Source organism: Patagioenas fasciata, chromosome 2 (genome assembly GCF_037038585.1).
Source record: "Patagioenas fasciata isolate bPatFas1 chromosome 2, bPatFas1.hap1, whole genome shotgun sequence".
Taxonomy (NCBI): Eukaryota; Metazoa; Chordata; class Aves; order Columbiformes; family Columbidae; genus Patagioenas; species Patagioenas fasciata.
The window spans coordinates 29,258,616-29,286,323 of record NC_092521.1 but is presented as its reverse complement, the minus strand read 5'-3'; the positions used below and the strand labels follow the sequence as shown (position 1 = coordinate 29,286,323).

At 37.9% G+C, this 27,708-nt stretch overlaps 1 protein-coding gene across 7 annotated transcripts in view; it reads left to right on the top strand.

Moving 5' to 3' along the window:
• Positions 1-27,708, top strand: part of WWP1 (WW domain containing E3 ubiquitin protein ligase 1) — a 58,121-nt gene that overhangs the window by 2,409 nt on the left and 28,004 nt on the right. For 3 of the 7 annotated variants that reach the window (XM_071803959.1, XM_065830055.2, XM_071803958.1), the window contains 5 exons: positions 17,223-17,313; positions 22,058-22,196; positions 24,529-24,653; positions 27,383-27,520; positions 27,618-27,684. In XM_071803959.1, coding sequence (XP_071660060.1) covers positions 17,244-17,313; positions 22,058-22,196; positions 24,529-24,653; positions 27,383-27,520; positions 27,618-27,684 — 539 coding nt within the window. In that variant the 5' untranslated portion in view covers positions 17,223-17,243. Of the gene's footprint in view, positions 1-17,222; positions 17,314-18,572; positions 18,768-22,057; positions 22,197-23,746; positions 23,867-24,528; positions 24,654-27,382; positions 27,521-27,617; positions 27,685-27,708 lie in introns of those variants that run through there. The other 4 variants (XM_065830056.2, XM_071803962.1, XM_071803960.1 and 1 more) reach the window with 4 other exon arrangements.

Here is a 27,708-nt window from a genome sequence, read left to right as displayed (position 1 = left end):
GATACTGTAATAAAAAAATAATGACCCAGGCTGTGTTTATTATTTGGAAATCACTAGTATTTATGCACTTAGAGCAAACACTCATTGATAGCTTTAAAGAAACGCAACCTGAATTCCCCCCCCCCCCCCAACCTCCAAGTCTAGTTCATCCTAGAATTTAGTTAGCTGAAATGTAGATAATTAAGTGGAAAGGCTTAGAGAAGGAGTGGATGGAGTGATAGGCAAAAAATAAAGCTTCCTGCAAACTGTGCTTTAATGATTCTTGGAAGTTATTTTTGACTTGGTCATAAAGACTTTCTTCATAAAAACTGAGGAGAAGGAGTGAAGTTACTAATAAACATGTCCTGTCTTTTAAACTAGGTTAGTACTGCTTTTCTGCACAATGTAATGTTCACTTCAATTAAAAAAAAAAAAAAAAAAGGCTTTCTAGCTCTGCATCAGTTGCATAAAACTCAAAGTCATCAGAAAAGCTGCTGCTGTGTGCCTTCCTGTGTGAAAGTACATAAATTGGGGCAGGGTACCCCAGTTTCTATGGTAGTGTTGAATTAATCAAAATCCTGTCATTTTTGCTGTACTAATTAAACTTGTTAATTAGAACTGCCAAACTCTTCCTTTGAATACTGAGTTAGGCAATGTGTAGCGACATTCTTTGATACTGCTTTGGTATATGTACCAATGCAGATGTTAGTAGCTGGTTACACCCCAATCCTTCTTTAAAAATTTGCTTTTGTTGCATCATGAGGCCACTTCCTTTCTCTGTAGGTGGCAGTTCAGATTTATCATAATTTGCTGATGTTCTGTAGTGACATAAAATAGTCATAGGTAAGGACCATTGGAAGTATCAGAGGTCTCACCTCTCTTTACTTGAAGGAAAATTATATGGCTGTAGAGAGAAGTCTCCTCTTCCTTATCAGCAGGATAATTGCTGAAAATTTACTACAATACCTTTTAAGAGGGAGTTTTTTGTTTTTAATTGTTTTTGGTAAATGAAAAGTTAAATGCTTCTTGGGATATGTTTTAGCTGTGTTTGAGGACCTAATAGTTTAGCCAGAAGCATGCTGAAGTTTAGTTCTGTTTTGCAACTATAGTGTTGCTTTACAGAGGAACACCAGAGATGCCAGGGAAGCTGTCAGAATTACAGTATATAAGAATTATTTACCTGTGAGGCTGCAGTGTGTTGATTTTAAATTTCTTAGCATTTCAGGGAAACCTTTATCCTCATGTTACATGTCAGTAGTTACTATGCAGGTATGTAGTATGAAGCAATTAATCACTGCAGGTTTACATGACTGTATACTGCTGTGGTTTTGACACAACAGACATATGGCAAACCAACTTTTTTTTTTCTTTTCTTTTTTAATTTTAATTCCCTCTCCTCTTAGTCAATGTTGTGGGTTTTGTAAGTTTGTAATCTAATGTATAGTTTGATAGTTCAGTGTTGTCAAAAAAGTACTTCCAAAATCCTGTTTAAAGAGAATATGGATTTGAATTTAACTTGTAAGTTCTGCTGACTTAAAAGAATAAGCTAAAATTTACTTAGCTGGTTGTGTTACTTTATAATGGCTTTTGTCTAAAATAAGGTCTTTAATAAAAATTGGAGTGCAGCATATGTTTTAAAAGGCAGATTACATTCTTGGGCTTTTGAAACTTTTTTATTATTCACTGTTTTTCTTTTTGCTGGAATATGTTAGAGATGTTTATGTTCTGCTTTAAGTGACTGGAGTCTGAGCATACTTAAATGTAACTGTTTCAAAACCTGGAGATTTCTTAACATCCTCACTGTTAAGGATGTTAACTTGAAGTGATGTAACTGGTGCAGCCAGTAGTATTTCGTAGTGAAATTCAGCCTCTGATGTCTAACGCAAGGAATTATTAATTGGTTCAAATCACTTCAGAATAATTCTTTCAAATATAAATGTCTGTTACTGAAAACAAAGTAGGACATTCTCTTGATTTGTCTTCTGTCTAAATGGCATTGAGAATACAAATGTATTTGTAACTGACCTTCCAAAGTAGTTCTAATGGCACAGAATTACTCTATCTACTTTTTTCTATTAGGGCTTTAGAAAATCATTGTGGAGATGGAAGAAAACAATTTAAAAAATTATGAGAAGAGGATGTCACATTTTAAACAGCAAAATAATTTTTACACATTTAAGTATTTTCACCTTGCAGCCTGAAGTGGGCAGAAGAGAGCTCTTGTCTGTGCTGCTGTGAGTACAGACAGAAGTATAGAGAGTGTACTCTGTGGACATTTCTAGTTGCTGGGGTTTCTAACTAAGATTTTTATTGTTGTAAGCATTTAAATGGAGCAGGAGATTAGCATAAGAGTCCTTTAAAAGAGGAACGAATTAAGGATTTTATGTGTTCCTCATAGGTGGGTGAAAAATATGAGAGAACTTTGGATAGTTTGTGCATTTCAAGATAGTTAGTGATTTCTCAGTATAAATCAAATGAAAGGAGTAGTAGTTTTAGAATAGGGAAAAGTAAACAGGAAAGGCAAAATTAATAGTCTGTAAAATTGCACAATATACTTGGGCATCAGAACTGAGAAAAAAGAACACATCTCTAGTTTTGAAACACAGGGCTCTTCTAGTTCTTGAGAAATTCAGTAAGTTGTTGTTGTTGCTGTTGTTGTTTGTAAGCTTGAACTAAAACTGCTGAACAGATCAAGGTACAGTCATCTTAAAAACTTACCTTGTTTTTACTAACTGATATATTTGAATTAGCACTCTTTCGTTTTCCCGTATACACAGTGACATTAAAGTATCTCTATGTAAACAAAGCAGTCGAAAAGCAAAATAAATGCATAAGGGAAGCTAAATAGAAGATGAAAAGTAACAGGATTGCCAATCTTCCCTTTTCTCTTCATCCCAGGTTGGAAGCGTATAAGCTGCTTTTTCTAAAATTTCAGTTCCCTTCATTCTCGGCACTTTTTGTTTTCCCCTTCCAGCTACCTTCTTACACTGTTACCTTTTTAAAAATGATCACTGTCTTACTGTAGTAGCTGGAAAGATTTTGTGTTTGAAAAAAAATTAAATAAGAAAGTGTATTTTGCTTTCTGGATGCAAGTTACAAGGGCAGGAAAAAATAAATTAGTGTTGAAAAATATGATGGAAGACTGAAAATTGTGTGTCATTTCAAAAATAAAATAAATCTCCGACTCAATGCCTTGTGAGAGATTGCTGACAAAGCTATGTTGTCATGGGATAGTGAGTATTGTTAAAGGAATAGCTATGGGAAGAAAACTAGTTGGAGTCTTAGTTTGTAATATGACAAAAAGACTGCTACTAATGAACTGGCAAAATCTGTAGGTGGAGAAACTATTGAGTAATGGAAGTGGAAACTTCAGAGAGACATAACAGGGGCTAATTTAGTATTTGGTAATGGGTACATTTTAGTGTTTACACAGGAGTTCTAAAGCATATTGGAAGGAGTAACTAGAACTATTCATCAAAATGGACTGTAAATTAAGTATTTGGTAATAAGAGCCCAACATAATTGTGAATTACTCTATGAAAATGTCCCATTAGGAATGGAATAAAAAATAAATGCTGGAATGTATTAAGAATATAACATAATAGCTTGCATGCTATTTTTGTATGAATTGCCTAAGTGAATTTTAAAACTGTTAAATGTTACCATTGTATGACAAGTGGTTCTGGGACTATGTGGAAACCTCCGAACTTCAGCTCTTTTACAAACAGACTGTTGTGTTTATTTGTTGTTTGTATTCCATCTTTCATCAGGAAAAAATAACTGATTCAGGAGTAAACAATTAGAATAGTACTGCTCCCGTGCAAATAAAATGGAAAATATTGGGGTTTTTTAGCATGAAAAGAAGGGAGAAGAGACCTTCAGCAGAGAGCAACAGAACATTGACTAAAATTAGTAAATTTCAGCGTATGCTTTTAACCCTCTGTTATACAACTAAACAAGGAGACATTAGACCACGCTTAGAAAAGTTGAGTAGGGTAGTCTATCATGAAGTAATTCTTAGAAGATTCAGTTGAGATTGGCTGATGTATGATTTGCTATACAGACAAGGAGAAAATCCTTTGCTAAGTAATAGGAATTTTAATTGTACTTCAGTGCCTAAACTTGATGTTTAAATACTTTCTATGAGCAAGTTGGTGTACACAGCTCACTACAGCCTTTCTCAGCCTTTCTTTTTTTTATGTGTGTGTTTTTTTTAAACTACTAGGCACAGCTTGTTTTCAGAGTTGGTTGATGTTTTTCTCTATTTTGAGTAAGTCTATTATGCTGATTGCTTCAATTTCAAAGCTTGAAAGACCATAAGAAATTAAAATAAATCTGTATTAGCAGAGATGTACACTTTGGGCTTATTCTCCTGCATGCTTGATAACTTTGTGTTTCAATCCCTCCCTGTTAATAGAGGGGAAGAAAGAACACTTTTCCAGATGTTTATTGACACTTCCCCCAGCTTAAAAGCTGATGGTTTCAAAGGTTGGTGTGGAAGATGTAGGAGTAGAATAGAAAATAAAACAGACGATGTCATGATGCCACTGTTTATATCCACAGTGCATTCCTATCTTGAGGGAATGCTTTGTTCATTTTTTCTTCTTTTCCACTGTCCACCCTGTCTCAAAAGGTAGGTAGTAGAACTGAAGAAGGTGCAAAAGAGGACAGCAAGGATTGACCAATTTATATGGAAGAATGACTAAGGATTCTTAATACTCTTCAGGCTGGAAGACCTGTGTGTCGACCATGTAATGCAAATGGAAGTTATATGGGTAAAGGATGCTAGAGATGTTTGTCTCTTTCTTCTTCTGTCTCTAGTATTGCCCTTAAAAGTTCCTTGAAAATCAACATGAATAAGGGAATAATTCTGAAAAGGCTGGATGACCTTTTCTGTGCTGTTTTTGTAGTCACTTGGTTTCAAGGCACTGTTGCTCTCAAGCATTAGCTGTTATTGATTTTAGGTTATATGATTTAGTCTTTAGCTTTTCACCAGAAAGGATGGTGACCACTGTGAGGGTATCTGTGTTTCTCATGAACTCCATCTGTTCACCGAAAATTAAAATAACTGATATTTCAAGCACTGTTTTACTGCAAAATTTAAGTAGTGTTCTTAGAGCCCATTGACTCATTTGTAACATTGAGTTAATACAAAATGTATTGATGTGGTCCAATATTGATTCTTGAGAAGTCAAGCATTGGACTTTTCTGTTAAGACTTGTGTTATTAATTTTCATGTGTTCAACTTGTCATTTTTGTGTAGTTAAATTCTGGAATCTGATTAATCCAGGTTAGAATCATATTGGAAAATAATTAGTAGAATCAGGTAGCTCTTTGTTTCAAGAAGTGAGAATTATTTATCACCTGGGAGCCTTGTTAAGGATCAGGTTGAATTCTTGACCACTGTGGAGACAGAAGGGCTATTTTTTAAAAACATAAGTGACAGTGCTTGGGTGAGTGCTCTCAGGTAGTAATAGGTAAGTTCAGTGTAGTCTGTGATTTGAATTAGGACAGACATGTTTTAGTGTTATAACGCTGCTGAGACTGACAGCTGGAAAGAGGCTTTCATAGCACGTTTTAAAAAGCACATACTCAGAGAACAGAGAGTGAGAACATGCAGTGAATTCTACTTATACCTCTTTGAGCTATTTTTTGAGATAGTTACTGAGGAGAGGTGGATCACGTCAAACCTCTTACTGATGAAAAATGTGCAAAGGCCCTTTCTACCACTTTAGCCCATAACACTGAATAGAATAGTTTTTTCTTCCCCTTTTCTTTGAAATGTCATCTTCTACTGACTTATCAGAACAGTGGTGAGACTGGGAGGCTATTTTGTTAGACAGTATTAATGTATTTCCCATTATTTGTATTCTTTAATCATGGTTTCTTCATATCCCCACGAAAACAAGCGGAAAGATATAACAGAAACAGCACTCTTGGTTAATATCTTCAGTGTTGTTTTATATTCCTTTTGAATTTGTCAGTGTATTAATTTTGCTGTGACTGCAGTAGAGATGTGCTTACTGTAGTCATGGCTATTGTGACTAATAAGGTGCTGATGACAGGCATGAATTCTTGTGAGTGGATTTTATAAGCTATCTGGGCATTCTTGGTGTGTGCTTAGGCTGCCTGCCTGTTCTGAAGCCAGTATTTCTCCATCTTCCATATTGTTAATGTGGAAATAATATTTGATATGTAAGCGTCTACATGAAAGTATAGTAAGGTGTTCTTTTTGAAGTGTAGGTATACTAAAATGTGCCTGTATTTTAGAGATATACCTTAGTATGTTACTTTACATTGCTCTCGATCCAAGTATGATAAACAGTAATTTATACCAACCATTAGGATTATCCATAGCAGAAGTCAATCTAGAGAGGCTAAACACTAGTGTGTACTGGCATGTTATGTATTCTGGCAGATATGAAGGCTATTCAGTTGAATATTAAAATGAGGGAGAAAATATTCTTCCCTGATTTCTAGACATGTATCTTGGACTGTCAGCCTTTAACTACCATTGTTCTGTTCAAGCAACTCAGAAGTTGTTTACTCCATTTTTTTCTCTGTGTGTGTGGTACTATCTGTAATACATGGAGAAGGCATTGTGATATGTTTCATTATTTGATATTGTGGTAGGCCCTAGAAACGTCATCATGAGTAAGATTCACAAGCAATGTGTACCCTAAATATTTTGCTGATAGGTTACTCTGTGAGCAGTAGTACTAGGCCTCATGCAAATTCTTCTTACATCATCACAATCCTCTTCTCCCTCTGCTGTTCAAGGTCTTTATTTCTTGTAGTAAAAAACCGCTATGCAGAGCTCCAGCTCAGACTGATTCAGAGCTGTGTCTGTGGTGATTGTGTAGCTTCTGAGCCAGGCAGCACAGGCAGCTCGAGTTCACACTGCAGCCATTTGGACCTCCTGCATAACACTCTGATAATTTTTTTTTTTTAAACTTTCGTAGCTGTGCCGTATTTTTTTTTTCTTAGACCCTAATATGAGGCTGGCAACAGGTTGTAGATGATGCATGGGTCAATAGTGCAGCATTGGAAACGATGGTCAGGGAATGTGTATGAAAAACAACAACAAAACGCAAAACAACAACCAAAACAAACCCCTCAAAAGCAAAGAGGCCTGACCTTGATTCCAGAGATCATACAATTTCTTTTTCCTCTCGGGCTCCACGAGTAGTTCCCTATTCAGCCAAATTGGTCTTCTGCTCTACTTGCTTGACATACAATGTAGTGGAATTGCCTGCTCCTGTGGCTTTAAAAGGTGTTTCTTAAAAACTGGCCAGCACTTGTGGACTCCTAAGTCCTCAAAAGGAGATTCCCAGGGTACTTGCCAAATAGCTCCCTGAATAACATAATGTTTGCTCTCTTGAAATCCAGGGTAGAAACTCTGCTGACCTTTTTTCTCATTATAGAAAAAATTTTAAACTTGACCATTTTGTGATCACTGTGCTCAAGACAGCCATCTACCATCACATTTCCCATGAATCCTTCTCTGTTCACTAGTAACAAGTCTAGGAGCATGTCTCCTAGTTGGCTCACTGAGTACTTGTGGCAAGAAGTTAGCTTCCATAAACTCCAAGGATTTCCCAGACTTACTTGTAACCACAGTATGATATTTTCAGTTGATGTCTGGGAAGCTGAAATCTCCAATAAGGGCAAGGACTACCGATCCAGAGTTTTCTCGTAATTGCTTATAGAATAACTCATCAGTGCTTAGATCCTGGCTGGCCAATTGGTGGTAGACACTCACTACATCTCCTTTGTTTTCCATTCCCCTAATCCTCACCCAGATGCTCTCAACCACATCATCACTAACGGTAAGGGCTGTTCAGTCATTTCCCCCCTTACATACAGTGCAGCTCCTCCACCTCACCTGCCATGGGTATCCCTCCTGGACAGCTTGTAGCACTCCAGTCGCTGGACTCACTTCACCAAGTCTCTCTAATACCAGTGATATTATACCTCTGGGAACTGACCAGTGCTTCCAGTTCAAGACCTGTTCAGACAACGATCTTAGATACGTAATTTAACGTTTAGGTTGCCCTTTGTGGAATCAGGAGTTGGACTCAATGATTCCCCTCAGTCTCTTCAATCTCAAATGTTCTGTGATTTAACAAGAATGGCAGTTTGCTTTCCAGGTCAGGTCTGTAGGGTTGGCAACTAGGAACTTAGTAACAAAATATTTTCAGTGTGTCATGGATGTTAAAGTATCTCTGGAGAAGCTGTTAGTTGTCAGGAAGAAATAATGGCTTGCCTTGCTGACAAGGCCTTACAGACCCTGAGGAGGAGACTGCTGAAGCTGAAATGCTACTAATGTCAAAACAGATCCTAATGAAGCTACTGGTATATCTAGACACATGAATATGTGCTGTGGGCTTGGTGAAAACGTGAAAAATTAAATGCTACTCTCTCTCTTAATTTTTTTGACTGGTCTAAAGATGCACTCCAAAAAGTATGTTGATGATAGCAGAAAGTATTAGGACTTTCTCATAGCTTTATTATTCTTTGTTGTGTTAGCATTGGATTTACTACTTAACATTTTTGTTGGGTCCTTTTTCAGTCCTCTCAGCCTTAAGTAAGTCCTTTATTTGGAGAATGCTTGTAAGCTACTCATAGGTAAAGGACTGAAGGATATTGTCAATGGAAAATGGTTTTGGTAGTGCTTTTTAGCTTACACAGGAAGAAGCAAGACATTCTGCTGTCAGAAAAGGAGCTGGGGGTTCTGGTGGTCACCAAGTTGAACATGAACCAGCAATGTGCCTTTGGGGCAAAGACGACGAGTGATGTTTTGGGCTGCATTAGACAAAGAATTGTCAGCATGGTAAGAGAGGTGTTCCTTCCCTCTTATTCAGTGCTGGTGAAGCAACATCTGGATTTGTGTGGCCAGTGCTGGGCTCCTCAGTACAAGAGGGACATGGACATATTGGAGAGAGTTCAACGAGGGGCTATGAAGGTGATTAAGATGCTGGAGCACCTCTGAGGAAATGCTGAGAGAGCTGGAACTGGAGAGTTCAGCCTGGAGAAAACTCAGAGGGACCTCATCAATATATATAAATACCTGAAGGGTAGGTGCAAAAAGGACAGATCTGGGCTCTTTTCAGTGGTGCCCAGTGACCAGCAGCAATGGGCACAAACTGAAACACAGGAGATTCCCTCTGAACATCAGGAAGCACTTTTTCATTGTGAAGTTGACTGAACACTGACACAGCTTGTCCAGGTAGGTTGTGGAGTCTTCCACCTTGCAGATATTTGAAAGACATCTGGACATAGCCATGGGCAACTGGCTCTAGGTGGCCCTGCTTGAGCAGGGATGTTGGACCAGACAACCTCCAGAGGTCTCCTCCAACGTCAACCATTCTGTGACTTTGTGATTTGGTATTACAGAATCATAGAATTGTTTAGGTTGGGAAAGACCTTTAAGATCATCATATCCAACTGTTAACCGAACACTGCCAAGTCCGCCACTAAACCATGTTCATGACACATCTACATGTCTTTTAAATACCTCCAGAGGTGGTGATTCGGCCACTTCCCTGAGCAGTCTGTTTGACAGCCCTTTGAGTGGAGATTTTCCCAATATCCAATCTCCTGGTGCAACGTGGGGCCATTTCCTCTTTTTCTGTCTCTTGATACATCGTAGAAGAGATGGACACCCACCTCACTACAACCCCTTTCAGGTAGTTGTAGAGAGTGATAAGGCCCCCCCAAGCGTTCTTTTCTGCAGGCTAAACAAACCCTCATCCTTTACCTGCTCCGTATAAGACTTGTGCTCCAGACCTTCACCAGCTTCATTGCCCTTCTCTGAACTCTCTCCAGCACCTTGATGTTTTTCTTGTAGTGAGGGGCCCAAAACTGAGCACAGTATTTGGGGTGCAGCCCTCACTAGTGCCAAGTACAGTGGTATGATTACTTTCCTAGTCCTACTGACCATGCTATTTCTGATACAAGCCAGGATGCTGTTGACCTCTTTGGCCACTTGGGCACACTCCTGGCTCATATTCAGCTGCCTGTCAAAAAACACTCCCAGGTTCTTGTAACTGGCTGCCAACTGGATTTAACTCCACCCAGCCAGTTTTTTACCCAGCAAAGAGTATGCCCATCCAAGCCATGAGCAGCCAGTTTCTCCAGAAGAATGCTGTGGGAAACAGTGCCAGATGCTTTACTAAAGTCCAGGTAAACAACATCCACAGCCTTTCCATCATCTATTAATGAGGTCACCTTGTCATAGGAGATGATGTTAGTCACACAGAATCACAGAATGTTAGGGATTGGAAGGGACCTCGAAAGATCATCTAGTCCAATCCCCCTGCCGGAGCAGGAACACCTAGATGACGTTACACAGGAAGGCGTCCAGGCAGGTCTTGAATGCCTCCAGAGTAGGAGACTCCACAACCTCCCTGGGCAGCCTGTTCCAGTGTTCTGTCACCCTCACTGGGAAGAAATTTCTTCTCAAATTTAAGCAGAACCTTTGGTGTTCCAGTTTGAACCCATTACCCCTTGTCCTGTCATTGGTTGTCACTGAGAAGAGCCTGGCTCCATCCTTGTGACACTCACCCTTTATATATCTGTAAACATTAATGAGGTCACCTCTCAGTCTCCTCCAAGCTAAAGAGCCCCAGCTCTCTCAGCCTTTCCTCATAAGGGAGATGCTCCACTCCCTTAATCATCTGTGTTGCCCTACACTGGACTCTCTCCAGCAGTTCCCTGTCCTTCTTGAACTGAGGGGCCCAGAACTGGACACAATATTCTAGATGCGGTCTCACCAGGGCAGAGTAGAGAGGAAGGAGAACCTCTCTCAACCTACTAACCACCCCCTTTCTAATACATGCCAGGATGCCATTGGCCTTCCTGGCCACAAGGGCACAGTGCTGGCTCATGGTCATCCTGCTGTCCACCAGGACTCCCAGGTCTCTCTCCCCTACACTGCTCTCCAATAGGTCATTCCCCAACTTATACTGGAACCTGGAACTAATACTGGGTTGTTCCTACCCAGATGCAAGACTCTGCACTTTCCCTTGTTATATTTCAAGCAGGACCATGCTGACTGGGCCTGATCACTTGAGTGTCCTATACATGCCATGTGATGGCATTCAAGATGACCTGCTCTATAACCTTCCTCAGCACTGAGGTTAGACTAACAGGCCTATAGTTCCCTGGATCTTCCTTTCCACCTTTCTTGTAAAAGGGTGTCACATTTGCTGACCTTCAGTCAACTAGGACCTCCTCAGTGAGCCAGGACTGCTGATAAATGATGGAACGTTTTTTTTAATTGAATTTTATGGCAGTAGCCAGTTAAGTTTTAGATGGACTTTGGCCCTCATGATTTTCTCCCTGCATAACCTCATGATGTCCTTGTAGTCCTCTTGAGTTGCCTGCCCCTTCTTCCAAAGTTCATAAACTCTCTTCTTTTTCCTGAGTTTCGTCAAAATTCTCTGTTCAACAAGGCTGGTCTTCCCCAGTGATTTGTCTTTTGGTGCTCAGGGACAGCCTGTTTCTGCGCCTTTAAGATTTCCATCTTGAAGAATGTCCGGCCTTCTTAGACTCTTTTGCCCTTCAGAGCTGCCTCTCAAGGGACTTTGCCAACCAGGCTCCAAAACGGGCCAGAGTCTATTCCCCAGAAGTCCAAGGTAGGAGTTTTGTTGACCCCTCTGCTTCACCAAGAATGGAAACTCTATCATTTCATTATCACTGTGCCAAATGTAACCTCCAGCCATCACATTGCCCATAACTCCTCTGTTGTGATACAACAGGTCCAGCGGGCACCTTCCCTAGTTGGCATTTTGAGATTTAGAATAAAATTATTCACAGAGGTGTAAATTTATTGTTAACTAGATCGTCTTCTATGAAACTGTTGATTCACATGAATTAGGAAATGATCCTTTGATTTCTGTCATAGAATACTGTCAGCCATTCTGTGGTTTTGCTAGGGTCTTATTTTGTCCTGATGGATCTGTAGTTACCCGAAATAATTTATAGAGCTGAAATAATACTAATTTTTAACATAATCTGTTTTAGGTATTAATAAATATATTGTACTCTGTGGGTTGATGTAACATGTATGATGAGGATGGTTTGAACAGAAGTGTTATGATAATATGATCTTTATGGGGCTCTCAGGACTCTTTCTTAATTGATTTTTAATGTCCATAAATTTTGAGGGGAGTGGGATTGTATGTGTCAGTGAAAGTTCTGAAAGTAAAGCTTCACTTCCTTTAGACCGATGATTTTTAACCTAGAACTTGAATAGAAATGTGGTCAGTTCATATTCAATGATGGGTGGTACCTGTAGCCATTTTGTAACTACAGCATGGTGATTCTTACGTTGCTGTATGTAATCTTTTTAAGGTTGTGTAGAGAGAACCTCAAAGGTTTTAATACTGAATCCACATGTTCAGTAGCCAAACTGGGCATTTATTTTGAGTAACAAGAAAAAGGGCTTTAGGGCTGAGGGGAAAAAAAGTGTGTGCATGATGCAAGAAAGCAGTAACTAGTGCCCATAGGTCATAGTGCTCCCTTGCCGATGAATGGCTAGGGCTTGCATTATTTGAAATAAAACATTAAAAAATTGTTTGTGTAGAACAACCCAAAATCTTTCAGTGCTTCTTCACTACCTGTGAAAACTTTGCAGTTCTCCTAATGAATATCATCACTTCACTTTGTGTAATTGCCATACCATTCTTTCCTTCACCAAGTTCAGACTTGCTTGGTTGAAATTTTGGTTATTTTTGGCCAGATGTAGTTTCTTCTGACTCATAGAGACAGGAAGCTGCCAGTCCTTGAAACTTACTGTTTTTTAGTATTTGAAGAATTTCTAGTTGAAGAACTTTTAAAAATCTTTCTCAGTTTATGGAAAATTTTACTTCTAATAAAGCAAGAGAGTGATGGTGTAATCCCAGCCTTGTGCAAGTTTGTCAGTCCCTCTGCTCTGTGACTTCTTTGCTATTCCTGCTTAGTTTCGTATAGTATATGCTTGCTCGCTCTCTCTGCTGCAATCTTGCCCCCCAGAAACCTGTGATTTTTTTTGGGAATATGTATGTTAACACTCTTCTTCTAATTTAGTAGCCTTTATTTTTGTTTTCTACATGTTCCTGAGATATTTATAGATATGAGTAGATTTACTTCCAGTCTTTATTAATTTCTAGACTGTTCTTTTGTTGTCTTTATTCTCCCGGTAGGCCTCTTCTTGTCCTATCCTTTCCTTGACTATGACAGTGAGTGCTAGCACCTTACACAAGGTCACTAATACTGTTTTTATCACTACTGTACGTGGTACATGTGATAAATAGGATTGTTGTCCTGTACTGTACCCACCCGCTGCCCACGTGGCTGCATCATGGTAGTAATTTTCCTATCAAAGGCTCAGGGGCTAAGTGTTGTATTATGCTTCTCTTCTTCCATTGTACAGCAGTGTTTGTCATGTACCCAGACCAGCCTTCAGGGAGTAATAGATGTCCAAAGCTCTAGATAAGGTCCTTCATCTTGTACAATGTCACTTGGTGAACTTTTCTTCCTGAAGGCTTTGTTTACCTGGAAGAAAGACATGTTTGACTGGGAGTGAGTGAGATCCAGTGTGCGTCATGCAGTGAAGACTTTTGTTTGTTTGTTTTCAATAAGACAGCTTTTTGGATCTTGAATGAAAATTACAGACATCATGATGTGAGCAGGCTCTCTATCCTTCTTCCCAGGAGAACTAGCGTGCATCAAGGCTGATTAGACAATAACCTATTAACTTCATTTATAAATTTCAGTAGCTGAGTTTGGATAGTTATTAATACAGGTTGAACAATAGGAGGAAAAACCCCAGTAAAAATAATGATAATTTGTCAGTTACAAAGGTATGTCTAAACTAATTTTTTTAAATGTATGATTAGAAATAGATGGCAGATCTTGATTTTTTGTTATGAATTTGAGTTAACTTGCCACGGAATTGATGGCATGTGTTGCTCCTTTGATGTCTTCTGTATCAGTGGCCTCCAAAGTGGGGTGTGCAAGACCATCCATTGAGGTGTGGGAAGAAAATATTAGGATTTATATTTTATCTGAAAAATAAGAAAAAAATTAAGCTCTGTTTAGGATACATATTGATGCATCTTCATTCGATCTGTATGTCAGATGCCTCTGTGTCATGTGTGGTTTGCGGGTGTCCTGAGGGCAGATCTGGTGTTCTACAATATGGGGGGGTTGGTGGTCACAGTAGCACCTTCACTTGTTCATTCATTTTCAGTGTATTGCAAAGTATGTAGTTTGTTTGCCTGGTTAGGTGGAATGATGGATTATAATATCTTTTTGACTAAACTAACCCTCACAAAATTGGGCAAGTGGCTTAAAAAAATTTCTGCGAAGAGATAATGGATTGAAGGTAAAGCTAATAGTGTGCACACAAGTGAACAAGAACATGGCAGAACTGATACTTCCCCTACTCCTAGTATGAGCTCCTGGACATCTGCATTACAAGGTAAAAACAGTGGCAATTAGATCTGACAAGACATTAGCCAAAAAAATCTGGGTTTATCAAGGATGCTCTTTGAAATAGGGATGTACATCTACTCTTGTTAAAGTTGAACCTCACCCTAAGAGGATATTGTACCTGGAGATACCAGCTACTGATAATATGAAGCCATGACAATTAGCAAGGCATTTAAAAACTAAGCATCAAGAAGACAAACTTCTACAGTTTTTTCCATCTTGTGATACTCTCATTCCAGTACTTTACAAGATTTAGCTAAAATTAATGATACATCTTTAGAAGCCTCTTTTAATATTTCTCAATAGCAAAAGATATAAAGCCACATACCATTGGAAAAACACTTGATCTTCCTGCAGCAGTAAAATTGTCTGAAATAATGCATGGAAAACAAAATGGTGACAAACTAAAATGCATTTCTTTGTTGGCAGATACTGTTGGATGATGTCTGGAAAACACTGCCAAAGATTTGAAGAAATAAATATTATAACAAATTATACAGTGTGAGAGGCTTTCTATACAGCTGGATATAGATGTGGTTAATGTGGCTCAGCTTATGGTAGTTGCTAGGTTGATTCTGTGTTGATAATGAAATGTAAAGAAATACACAAAGAACTCAGTAAGGAAAGATGTACCAGAAAACACGCATTTTTAACAGTAAATAACTTATTTAATAACAGTTTTTTTAAATGGAAAAACTATGCAAATATAATCACCAGTTAAGTGCCTGTTTTGACTGAAATAAAAAGAGATTCCAGGGTAAGGTTGCAAGGAGAGCACCACACATGGAATTCATTCACTGCGTCATGCATAGACAAGCAACAAGGAAGTTGGAACCAGAAGTGCACAGTGCTGCAGGATGTCACCAATATGGTTAATTGTATGAAAACCAGACCTTTAAATAGTAGGATGTTTACAGTAATTTGTAATAGCATGGGGACTTACAATGAAAATCTTGTTCTATGCAGAGGTTTGCTGGTTTATCACGGCAAAGTATGTAGAAGAATTGTAAAATTTAAAGATTAATTATGTGGTTTTCTTTCACAAAAAAGATGAGTGTTCTGAATTTGCTGACCTGTAATGGCGAGCAGCTGTCAGGAGTGTGCCAACTAACAGACATTTTCAAAAAAATAACCAACCTAATGTGTCAATTCAAGGTGAAGGTGACGTTTTAACTATGAGCAAGAAGATGACCACTTTTTGAAAGAAACTCGTGCTATGGAGAGAGCACTTTGAAAACAGGTGTGATTTTGCTGTCAGAAGACATGTGTGTCATCTATAAAAACTTGCATCTGTATACTTAAACTTGGAAGCAGAATTTTTTCACCTGTTTTTGTAAGTCTTCCAAATGAAGAGTTTCAGGAGGTTTTGAATACATTTGTTGAAAATATAAGTATGCAACACCTTCCATTAGTTTGCAATAACAATGGATTGACATTGGAGGAGATGGAAATTTACTGGCGAAATTTCAAGAAACACCTTTGCATAATTAGTGGATGGGAATGAAAAATGAGTATCACAATTTAGTAAGTGCAGCCAGTGATGCACTTTCATTTGGATGTACCTATCTTTGTAAATTCCCTTTTCTGTCTATGACTGCCATTAAAACCAAGTGTTGAACTGAATTTAGAATCAGGCTTTCAAATCACTGTATTACAAAGTGTTAAGCCAACATTTTAGAAATGATGAAACATATTCAGTCACATGGGTCTCACACACACACACACACAAAAAAAAATTAGCAAGAGCAAAAGTTTTACACTAATAAAAATTACATAAAAATACTGTTTATTTCATCTTTATCTCATACTTTCTAATTTTCTGTTTTTATGTTTTATGATGTGCATACTATATTAGTACAGTAGTACTTAGACATAATTTATAAATAGGTATACACATATTGGGGTTCATACTCAAATTTTTTACTGATGTGCATGTTCCAAAAGATTTGATGACAAATATTTGGTATTATTATTGATACCAATTAATGTTCACATAAATAAATATATGAAAGTTCATACAGATCATGTAAAACATTTTAAATGTACGTATTCTTTTCTCATGAAAAACAGTTGTCTGATAGAAACAGAGAATATTTCACTTCTAGTTTTGTGTCAGGAGAATGGAAGTAATGTTTGCATGTGCTTCAAGTGCAGGGATGTCCGAGCTGAGATCAGTCACCCTGTTTCATTAACTGAATGATAAGATGGGATGGTCCTTGTAAAGTGCTTACTGTCTCAATAGATGAGGGAAGTGATTTGTGGGCAGACAAAACTGGTATAGAAAGCTGACTGCAAATCTAGGGATAGTATTCAAATGTTCTTTGTCCAAATCACTTGTGTTACTGCTTTAGTTTATTGTTCAGGGGACAGCTTGGTTTTTTAAGCATGTAAGCGTTTCAGACACTTTGTTCATTTGAAGTTGTTGGTGCTTAGCACATCTAAAAATCAGACTATAAGCATATCTTCTGGAGACAGGAATACTGATGTATCACAGCTGATTCTTGTTTCTTGGTTTGCACAGTTCTAAACTACGTAAACAAATGCATTACTGAACTGTCTTGGCATCCTCAAAGGTAACTTGGGACAAATTTCCAAAGTATTTATTATTTTTTTTTTTTTTAACTGGTGTTACAAAATAATGCATTCTGCCATACCTAAGTAACATTTGGTAACTTACTAATTAGTTGAGCGTTTTATTTAGTAGTTGTAACTAACATGCAGAGGTAAGTACTTTTTAATAAGCTACCTTCGTGCTTTTCTTTTAGGCAAAAGCCTAAAACTCTGACATGGCCACAGCCTCACCAAGATCTGATACAAGTAACAACCATAATGGAAGATTACAGATGCAAGTAACAGGCAAGTAGTGATGTGTATCTTGGTGATTTTTATGGGAAAACATATTCTAAAAAAACAATCTTTGAAATGAATGTAAAATATGGATCAGTGTAGTTAGTATTTTAATTAATAACCTGAATGTTACAGTAAAGATTATGACTATAGTATATGTAGATGAATTGAAGCTAGGTAGTGGTTGTACAGTGAGTTAGATAACAGTTAAATGATCTCCTCAAATTAGAATTAAAAAGAGATTCAGTACAACAGTAGGGACAAATGTAAAGAATTTTGCTTGGGAACAAATAAATTTCTGGCACAAATTCTATGGAGGGAACATATATTATTGAAATTGTACAAAGCACAGGGGTGGTTGTAGTGAACCCCAAGCTGAAAATGGCTACAATGTTATAGTAAAGCTGGAGAAGAACTGGAGGGGATCACAAAATTTGGTAGCCCTTCAAAAGATTAAGCTCTTTGTTTACATACCAGGTAAACATTTTTTTAGAATAACATAGGCGTTCAGTATTATCCTTAAGGCAGCAAGTTGTATTACACAGCCATATGGAATAATTTAGGTTAGAAGGGACATTTGGGGATTTCTTAGTGCACTGTTCTGCAGAAGGCAGGGCTGCCTTTGAAGTCTGATCAGGTTACTCAGCAAATTGTCAAGTTGAATTTCGGGTATCTCAAACACAGCTTTCCTGGGCAGCTGGTTCTGGTGATAAACCACATCACTGTGAAAATGTTTTCCCTTTAATCCAATTGGAATTTACTATGTTGTGTCTTGTCTGCTTAATTTTTTCCTTTGCTGCGCTGGTTCTCATAGTTTGAGGCAGAAATCAGCCATCCAACTATCTTCTAGAAGGGAAACACAGTGGACTACAAGCAATTCTGGAAATTTCTGGTTGTGTTGGAGGCACCTTTTTCATTATATCTTGAACTGACCATGTAGGCTAGGCATTCTGCTACTCGTGGATAAGAACTGGTCAGGGGTGTGACAACTGGTGTCAGTCTGTGGTGCATTGACCCTGGCTGGATGCCAGGTGCTCACCAAGCTGCTCTGTTGTTCTTCCTCCTCAACTGGACAGGGGAGAGAAAATATAATGAAGTGCTCACATGTCGAGATAAGGACGGGGAGATCACTCGTTACCGTCATGGGCAAAACAGACTTGAATTGGGGAAAATTAGTTTGATTTATTACCAATCAAATCAGAGTGGGATAATGAGAAATAAAAACTAAATCCTAAAACACCTTCCTTTCACCTCTCCCTTCTTCCCAGGCTCAACTTCACTCCTGATTTCTCTACCTCCTCCTTGCCAGTGATGCAGGGGGTTGAGGAGAGCGGGTTGTGGTCGATTCATCACACATTGTCTCTGCTGCTCCTTCCTCCTCCAGGGGAGGACTCCTCACGTTCTTGCGCTGTTCCTGCATGGGGTCCCTCCACAGGAGACTGTCCTCCATTAACTTCTTCAATGTGAGTCCTCCCACAGGCTGCAGTTCTTCACGAACTGCTGCAGTGTTGCTCCCTTCCATGGGGTGCAGTCCTTCAGGAACAGACTGCTCCAGCATGGGTCTGCCGTGAGGTCACAGGTCCTGCCAGCAAACCTGTTCCAGCCTGGGCTCCTTTCTCCATGGGGCCACAGGTCCTGCCAGGATCCTGCTCTAGTGCAGACTTCCTACAGTGTCACATCCTCCTTTGGATCTGCTCCAGCGTGGGGTCCTCCCCAGGCTGCAGATGGATCTCTGCTCCACTGTGGACTTCCATGGGCTGCACGGGAACAGACTGCCTCACCATGGTCTGCACCACAGGCTGCAGGGGAATCTGTTTGGTGCATGGAGCACCTTCTCACCCTCCTTCCTCCCTTGCCTTGGTGTCTGCAGAGTTGTTTCTCTCACATGTTCTCACTCCTTTCTCCAAGCTGCTGTTCCGCAGCAGTTTTTTCCCTTTCTCAAATATTTTATCTCAGAGGCTCTACCACTTTTGCTGATGGGCTCAGCCTTGGCCAGTGGTGGGTCCATTGTGGAGCCGACTGGCTTTGGCTCTACCAGACATGGGGGAGCAGCTTCTCACAGCAGCCACCCCTGTACCCACCCCGCTACCAAAAGTTTGCCATGCCAACCTGATACATGGTCTTAGCTGCTCTTTCTGTGGGATGGCAGAACAGAACAAAGACTTGTAGTCTGAAGATAAGCAAAATGCATCTAGGTAAACAAGTTTGATAGCTAATTATGATAGTGTTACAGTAGTTGAAAGTGAAAATGTTACCAACAAGTAGTTAGATAGTGTGGATAAATATATATATACATATAAATGTATGTGTGCGCATGTATGTATATGAGTATTGTTTTACCATTGATAAATAACTTGAACTTTCCAGGGATCCTGAGAAGTCTGGGAACCCTGAAGTAAGAATTAGTGCATGAGCAAGAATATACAAAGGCTATCTTGAACAAAGTTTGGAAAAAAAACAAAACAAAACCCTGTATCTCAAGAAAGAAACCTCATGCTGCGTGGTCCATAGATGACTAGGTTATCAGAGAGAAGATAGATTGTTAGAGGGTCCCCCAAATGGATATTTTATCGATTAGATAAACTGATTAATGTTGTGCAAGGATGACATAACTTGATAACATGATGAATCATTGAAACTGGTAATAACTACTAGCATAGATGAAGCCGCCTCTAGACTGAATATATATAACTGTAGTGAGCTGAGTTACACAAATGTTCCATTACTTCAGATCTGTGTATGCAGAAGTAATCATGTGATATCCTGTACTGTACTGCTCCTTATGTAACTAGTCTTGTATTTTTCTGGCACTGGAGCTTCTCTTGACTTGAAGAGATCTGGTTCAAGGATCAAAGTGGAAAAATCTGTACAATTTTTAGAATAAGTTTTCTGAAGGTTTAGTTCCCTAACCAGTCTTTATTGCAAGATCAGAGAAACACCGGTGACACTACAGGGAATGAAGTGGGAGACAGAGGAGTGTGGGACTGTAGTATTGCTGAGTTACATTGGTTTACACTCAGTTTATGCTGCTGTAGAATCTAGACTTATATTTCAAGAACTGTATTTTAAAACCACTTTTATAAAGGCAGTAAGTAGCATATAGTCATTTTATAGACAAGGAAATTCATGTGGAGTGGTAAGTGACTTGGTCAGGTTTAGACAGTTACAGCATGTTGCTGACAAGTTTTCCCATCAGTATTTTTTTCAAATGTACTTGGCAAGATGTCTTGTCTTGTTAGTTCTTTTTGAAGTCTTTGCTAGTATTTGTTCTATTTTTTTAAAAAGAAGTCTTAACCAAAAAGTGGTAGTAGTCTCCTTTCATGCTTAGGGACTCAAAACTAAATAACTTAAAATGTAACAAGGTAAGAGGGGCGACTAAAGAGAAGCTTGAATATTGTGCCTAAAGACCTATATGTTAACAAATGTTGCAGGTGCTTTTAGAAAACAAAATATGGACGAAAAAATGTGGAAGTAGTAAAGGTTGTTAAAGCTTAAAAACGTACCATGATTTCAGGTGAAAAAATAATACTTGCGTGGCATTATGTTTTTAGTCTTCTAAATTTAATCTTTCGTTGTTATCAATGCTGCAGTTCCCTTTTACAACGTATGATGTATGACTTAGACTAGACTTTGCAAATAAAAGGGAGTTAAGTGTGTGCCCTTTAATTGAAATTCAGTAAAAGTCTGTGGGTAATGCCTTTAAAAGCTTGGATGGTTGCATCCCACTAACTTCTAAGTAACTGATGTATATGTCTTAGAATACTGTAATCCAGAAATATGTGATGGAACCTTTTTTTTTTTTTTGTCTTCCTTTCAGACAGTTTAGTTAACTTCCACTTATTTTTGAAATAGCAAGTACCATACAGAAAAGTAACAGGGAAAGATTATTTCAGCTTTGCTTTAGTTTGAAAGTGAAGGGAAAGAGAATCCCATTGAAGTACAGGAGTAATGAGAGAGCCAGCAGGTAGGTACAGTTCTGAGTCCATCAGCATGGTCTTACGAAGACAACATCTGCCTGAAATAAAATTTAAAATGTTGTCAGTTAGGCTGCTGTTGATCTTTATTGTGACTTCTTCAGCTGGGTGAGGAAATGGGAGAACAGATTTATGTTCAGGACACTGAGGACCTCAGCAGTGATTTGAAGATTCTTTGGTCATTTGCTATTTCTTAATTGTTGAATATTTAGCAGAAACTTGAAGTTCTTCTGCAAAGCTATTTAAATAGGGGAAATTTGAAACTTTATTTCTTACTTGTAACAAATTGATGTTAAACCACAAGTTGACCACATGGGTAGTACTGGCAAGGAAATGAAGCTTTGCTATACAAGGATGTTTTGAAATAGGCCTCAACTGCATGTGCTTTCATAACTACATATAGTTAAAAAAAAAAATCTACCTGATAACTTCTCAGATATATCATACTTAAATATTTTTCAGTTAAGGGAAGAGTAGGAAGAGCAATGAGAAAAGAACTCACATGATTTTCAGTGTTTATTTTAATTGTTGTGCTGTGTCTCCAAGCCATCCTGCCAGTACATGGTGAAAAGAATATGTCATGTTTGTTTCAAGTATCTGACAAATTAGCTTTTGAAAATAAAAGCTACCATTTTAGCATTGACCTCTTTATGTTCAGCAGAAGCAGAAAAGGTGAGGAACAACACTGCTATGCTCTGTTTCATACGTTGTGGAGGCAGTACATTTCCTGTTTTTCAGCAACTGTGTGCTGTTACAGATAAAGCAATGTATTTTATTAGTTTCTAGTGCCAAACTGAAACGGAAAAAGAATTGGTTTGGAACAACTTTCTACACGGAATTAACTGCAGATGGAGAAATTAAGAAAACAGCAAAATCAAGTAGTTCTTCAAATCCAAAATGGGATGAGCAGCTGACAGTGTAAGTAGATTTTTTTGCTTGTTTGATACTGTTTATTAGGCAGACATTGCAGGCAAATATTTACTAAGCTTGAGTGCCTGCATAGTTTTCTCTGACTACTTATGACTAAATGTAGACATATTTATCTCAAATTATTTTTTTCTTCATTCTTACAGTATTTTGAGAATTTTTTTTTGTAGAAAGTGTTGCTTGCCTACAGTTTCTATACATGGTATACTCTTGATATTTGTTAGCAGTGTGGGCAATTAAAGTTTAAGATGCCTCTCTAGAAGATGTTACTAATTGTAACCATGTCATTCTCAACTTTAAAGTGAAAAAAATTTCAGCTGGATGAATAGTATTTATGAGGAAGGTCACTTTTTCCTTTAAATTTTGTAATGAAGGGATACACACAGGAAACCAGTTTATTGCAAAGTGACCTTGCAACTTATCCTAATATTTTACCATTTTAATCTTGTGATTTAATTTGGTTCAATTCTGCTACAGGTGTAGGTACACTTGAATAGGGTTCTATGAAGAACTGGCAATCTTACATTGTGCAGTTGGCTAGAATGCATTATTATACAAGCAAGATTGTACTGTTTCACATTTGGATCTGGAAACAGCAGAGCTATTATCAAATGGCACTGAGCATGGGCCAGTATGTTTTACAGCATCTGACCTGTCTTTGTGCAGTAGCTGCCTTTGTTATTAGTAGGAACCATGCCAGGTTCCTGTAACTGACACTGCTGGAGACTGGGGAGTGGTGCAGCATATGTAGCTTTGGGGAATTGTTTGCTTGGGTACACTTACTTGGTATGTACAGACCTGGACTGAAGCAAGTAGGGTATTCCTGTGCCACATTTCTCAATATTTCATGTTTAGTAGGGCTTAGTAGCCCTTTGCAGTACTGCAAAGGAGAATAATATAGTCTTGGACCTGGCAATGATTTCCAGGAGTTTTTACTAGCACAATTACAGATCTATCAGTATACTCACAGAAACTAGAGTTTCTCTTGAGGAGGCTGGTTTTATTTGGTGGGATTTGATGAGCTGATTAAAAATGAGGTAATTTGGGATGCACAGTACAGGCAAACAGACTCATTCCATCATCAGTCTTACTTAGGATCTTACTCTTATGTATATATGCAAGGTATTGTGGCCCCCTCTGGCTACTGGAATGATATAGTTGCTTCAGTTGCTCAGTCTACCTGAGGACAAGTGAACTCTAGCTTACCAAATTCCCCTCACTTCTAATGGGTCTGCATGAGCAAGAGCAATATATTCTCTGTCAGTAGGTGTTGTCTGTTTTAATTTTATTTTTTGAGCTGGTCTTTTTGCAAGACTTATATGAGAAGGCAGCCTATTCAAAATGCAAAAATATATTTGCTCACTGGTTTCAGCAAAGGCGATCCATGTTGTTCAACATGTTCAAGTGACTCTAAAGCGAGCCCTGTTTCTGGGAGGGTGGGGGTTGTTTTTAGTATTGTTTTCATCAATGCTGATATAACTTTCTGTATTCAATAGTGATGGATATGTGGCCTCTGAGTTTTTGCAGTATGGTCATCATACTCCAGTTTCACAGCCAGGAGCACTCTTGCAGTACTAGACCCTGTCCAAAAATCTTACTCTCCAGGACCTAGCATCGCTTCCCATTTTACTTCTTGAGCAGGGGAGAGATCACTGCCAAAGGTTATCATCATATTACTGTAATTGGGTCCTTTACCTTTCTGCTTCAGTCCAAGTTTTACTTTAGCTTCATTATTTGATTTTGCCCTCTGATTGCTGTGAGCATCAGTATGTTTTTTTTATAAACCTGTGGATTCACAAATAATGTTTTATCAAAACTTTCATGGCAAACTGGCACCTATTACATGCGTTCTTCCTGCTTGCAAGTAGCTGATTGGTTGCTTTTTCATTTAAAAAAAAATATTTAATATTTTTCTTCCTAGTGACAGACAAATATACTTACTACCTTTTTCTCCGCATTCAATAATCTGAGCTTTTAGTTAGAATTCTGGAATAGTGAGGAATAAGGAAAATGTATCTTTCATAAATATAGCTAAGTTTTATAGAACTGAGATCTGAGCTTTAGTGTAGGTTATTTTGATACTCTTCAAATTCATTACGCTATCATAGTAATGCACTTTAAGTTTGATCTTAAGTATTAATATCATAGTGTTTGCAGTTCTTAGTTAAAAATTTCCCCTTGCAGCACAGAAACTTATTTCATTTAATTACTACCAAGAAATCCACTAAATTTGAGAAAGTGAATTAAGTTCAAATACTCTTAATAACAAAACCGAATACTTTAAAATCTGTATATATTTTTAAGAAATGTATTTTATGTGCAGGAATGTGACTCCACAGACTACGCTGGAATTTAGAGTGTGGAGCCATCACACTTTAAAAGCAGATGCTTTATTAGGAAGAGCCACTGTAGACTTGAGACAAGCTTTGGAAATACACAATAGAAAATGTAAGTTATCATGAAGGATATTTTGAGTGAAATAGAATTATTATTACTAATCTATATATCAAACTGGCAACCAGACTACTAACTATATATGTAATTACAACTGACTTAGAGTTGCTGTCTTTACTTGTCTCTTCTAGACATGTCTATGCTATTGAGAGCAATTTAAATGGAACAATGGGATATCATAATTTTGAAACAAACATTAGAGTATGAGTTATGACAAATTAAGTAAAAGGGAAAGTGATTTAATACAATGCTTTGTGGCAAAATATAACTAATTTGCTAGAAGATCTGTTTTATACTTGGTATAAAAAAGTCTAAACTTTCAGAAAAGCTGTTCATGTAATTTTTCATGTTCTTCTTATGTGGAATCACTAGTAGAAAGGCTGCAGTTTTTTCCCATCATAATTTAGCTGCCCAGAGAGCAGTAGGAACCGCTGGTTAGTGAAACAATTGGGAACTTCTTTTTAGTACATTAGTGATTGTTGTGTTTTATGTAACTGTTATTTTCATTGTCTTTAATGGAATTAAAACAGGTCTTCTGTATCTAATTTGCCTTTTAAATTTTTTTTTCATTAGTACAAGAAAAATGGTGAATCCACACTTTAAATTCCACTCCAGAGTGGCAGTAGAATTCCAGCTAAACCAATCTTTAACATTTCTCACAGATTAGATAAACAAACTAAAGAGCTCTGTTTAGGGAGGTGGGGGGAGGAGAGCTTTAAAAAAGCTTCATTTTTCTGGTTCTTACAGAAAATTGAAACAGAATCCAAATTTGAGTGCAGTTTTTTCAATGAAATTATAAAGATTCTGCCTAAGATTCCATAGTAAAACCAAAAAAATGCTTCTTTTTTTAAATAAAAAAAAAGCGGTATCAGAAGAAGCTGAATTTTAATAATGATAGCCAAAAAATAGTTAATATTTTAACTATTCCTAACAAAATAGTAAATATTTTATTACTGTCGATCCAGGGGATGTAGGATCCAACAAGTTAGCAAATTCTTTCAGGAAATAGTTGGCTGTGAGTTAGCTGTACATTGCACCAAAAGCAGTTTATGTGCAGTGTTTCTGATTTGGGCAAGTCAGCAGTTTGAGACACACCTGTTATCCAATAATTCAGTGTTGGAATAATCTGATTGGAATTCTTCAGTCACTCAGTTATTGAACACTTCTGTAAAATACAGCACTTGAAAGGCACTTCACTGAAGAAAATGTCAAGAGGAAGTCCTCTAAATGCAGAAATTTCAGAATTAGTGCTGTTATTTCTCCTGCTAAAGACCACCAGTATTCGATTGCTGCCCATACCCCTCCCAGTTTTCTTGCCAGCTCAGCTGGAGTACAGCTACCTGCTGATCTGGTTTGGGAAGATAACCTCTTAATGTAACAGAAGCTAAACCAATCCCTCTTTGCAGAAATGATGAATTATAAATAAGTTAATTTAACAGCTTGGTGTTAGGGTTGTTTCTTCTTTGTCTTCTTTTAGGTAGTACCGTTTTCCAAAATGGAGATTGCTAAATCAATAATTCTGTAGACCTGGCAGCTTTGTGCTTGCTATGGCGATTTAAAGTACTTTGAAATCTGTGGTAATGTAGCAGTTGGGTGTCTGCTAGTAACTGCTGCCCAACTACACTGTTGAACCCGCTCTTTAAAGTTACAGCTTGGGAATATCTGGCAGTAGCTTGTGGTAGCCTTCCCTGTTTCCATGTTTATTGTTCATTTATATTTGTTGAGAATGAAAAAAAATAAGGAAATGCTGGTTTAATACACAGAAGTGCACAGTGAGCTTTAACTTTAGCTTGGAATGCTGCCATATGGAGCGAAATATGGTGGCATATCTTGAAAAAGTAATCCTTCACTCTGAGACCACAAATATGAAAAGGCCTTAACCATTTTAACCTGGTTAATGTGAAGTCATAGCTGACTGGGTTTGGTTTTATGACAGATAGCTTTAACTGCTGTACTAGTAACAGTTGATTTAGAGAGAATTACACAGCATTCAGAGTGTGTTTTACCTCTGGATTATGTATGTCTCTCTACACATGTGTGCATTGCTTATCAGTCATATTGAAATCTTTTACTGCACCATATACGCCTTTTTTTGTATATCGCAATTATCTCGAAGTTTCTTTTGGTGAAAATAGTTTTTGATTTAAGTTTTGGTTGCTTGAGGTATCATCTCTGTTATTGCTTAATCCTTGGAGTTGGGATCAATGAAAATGCTAGTAAGGATTTACTAAAAATAATTTTAAATGAGGAAGTATTCTATGCAGCCTTTGCCTTTTTTTTCCTTCCTCAAAGTGTTTTTCTTTTCAGTGGTCTCTTAGAATTAGTTTTGGAAGATGATGTGAGGAAGTAACATAAGCTCTGGTTGTAGAATGAGGTTCCCCGTGACTTGCTATATTTGGATGTGTAGTTCAGAAGTTGACTTTAAGCCTTCTCGTGTTATGTAAGTAGTGCATAATTTCAAAAGGGCTTAGTGGAAACAGCAAACCTGGGAAATCATTCACAACAAAGTGCTGAAACCACATGGATCTTATAGCATACCTATAGAACATAGGTTTTTCTGTGTTGATTTGAACCATCTGAACCTTTTTAACACTCAGTTTTGTACAACTGAATGTGTGTCACATTTTCGTGCTGAAAGTCTCCTTTAATGTTGTTTAGAATTTAATGTTTCCTTTATCCCTTCTTTTCTTCTTTCCTCCTACCCACCCCAACTCCATTTTTAGTGGAGAAGGTGAAAGAACAGTTGAAACTCTCTTTGGAAAACAAGAGTGGCATGGTGCAAACAGGTGAACTCACAGTTGTGCTAGATGGTTTGGTTGTTGAACAAGAATCTCTTACAAATCTCAGTTCACCAGCAACCAGTAAGTTAAAATAATTAAATCAGATGGTAATACTTTGATTAAGATTTCAAACAGATATAATAGAATATTTCTGTTGAATTTGTTTCTTACTGTTCAGTAGAAGTTCAGCAAAATGGCGAGGCTGTGCATGAAAGCAGAGATGCTTCAGCAAGAAGTACATCCAGGTTGGAATTTATTTTTGTGTTTTA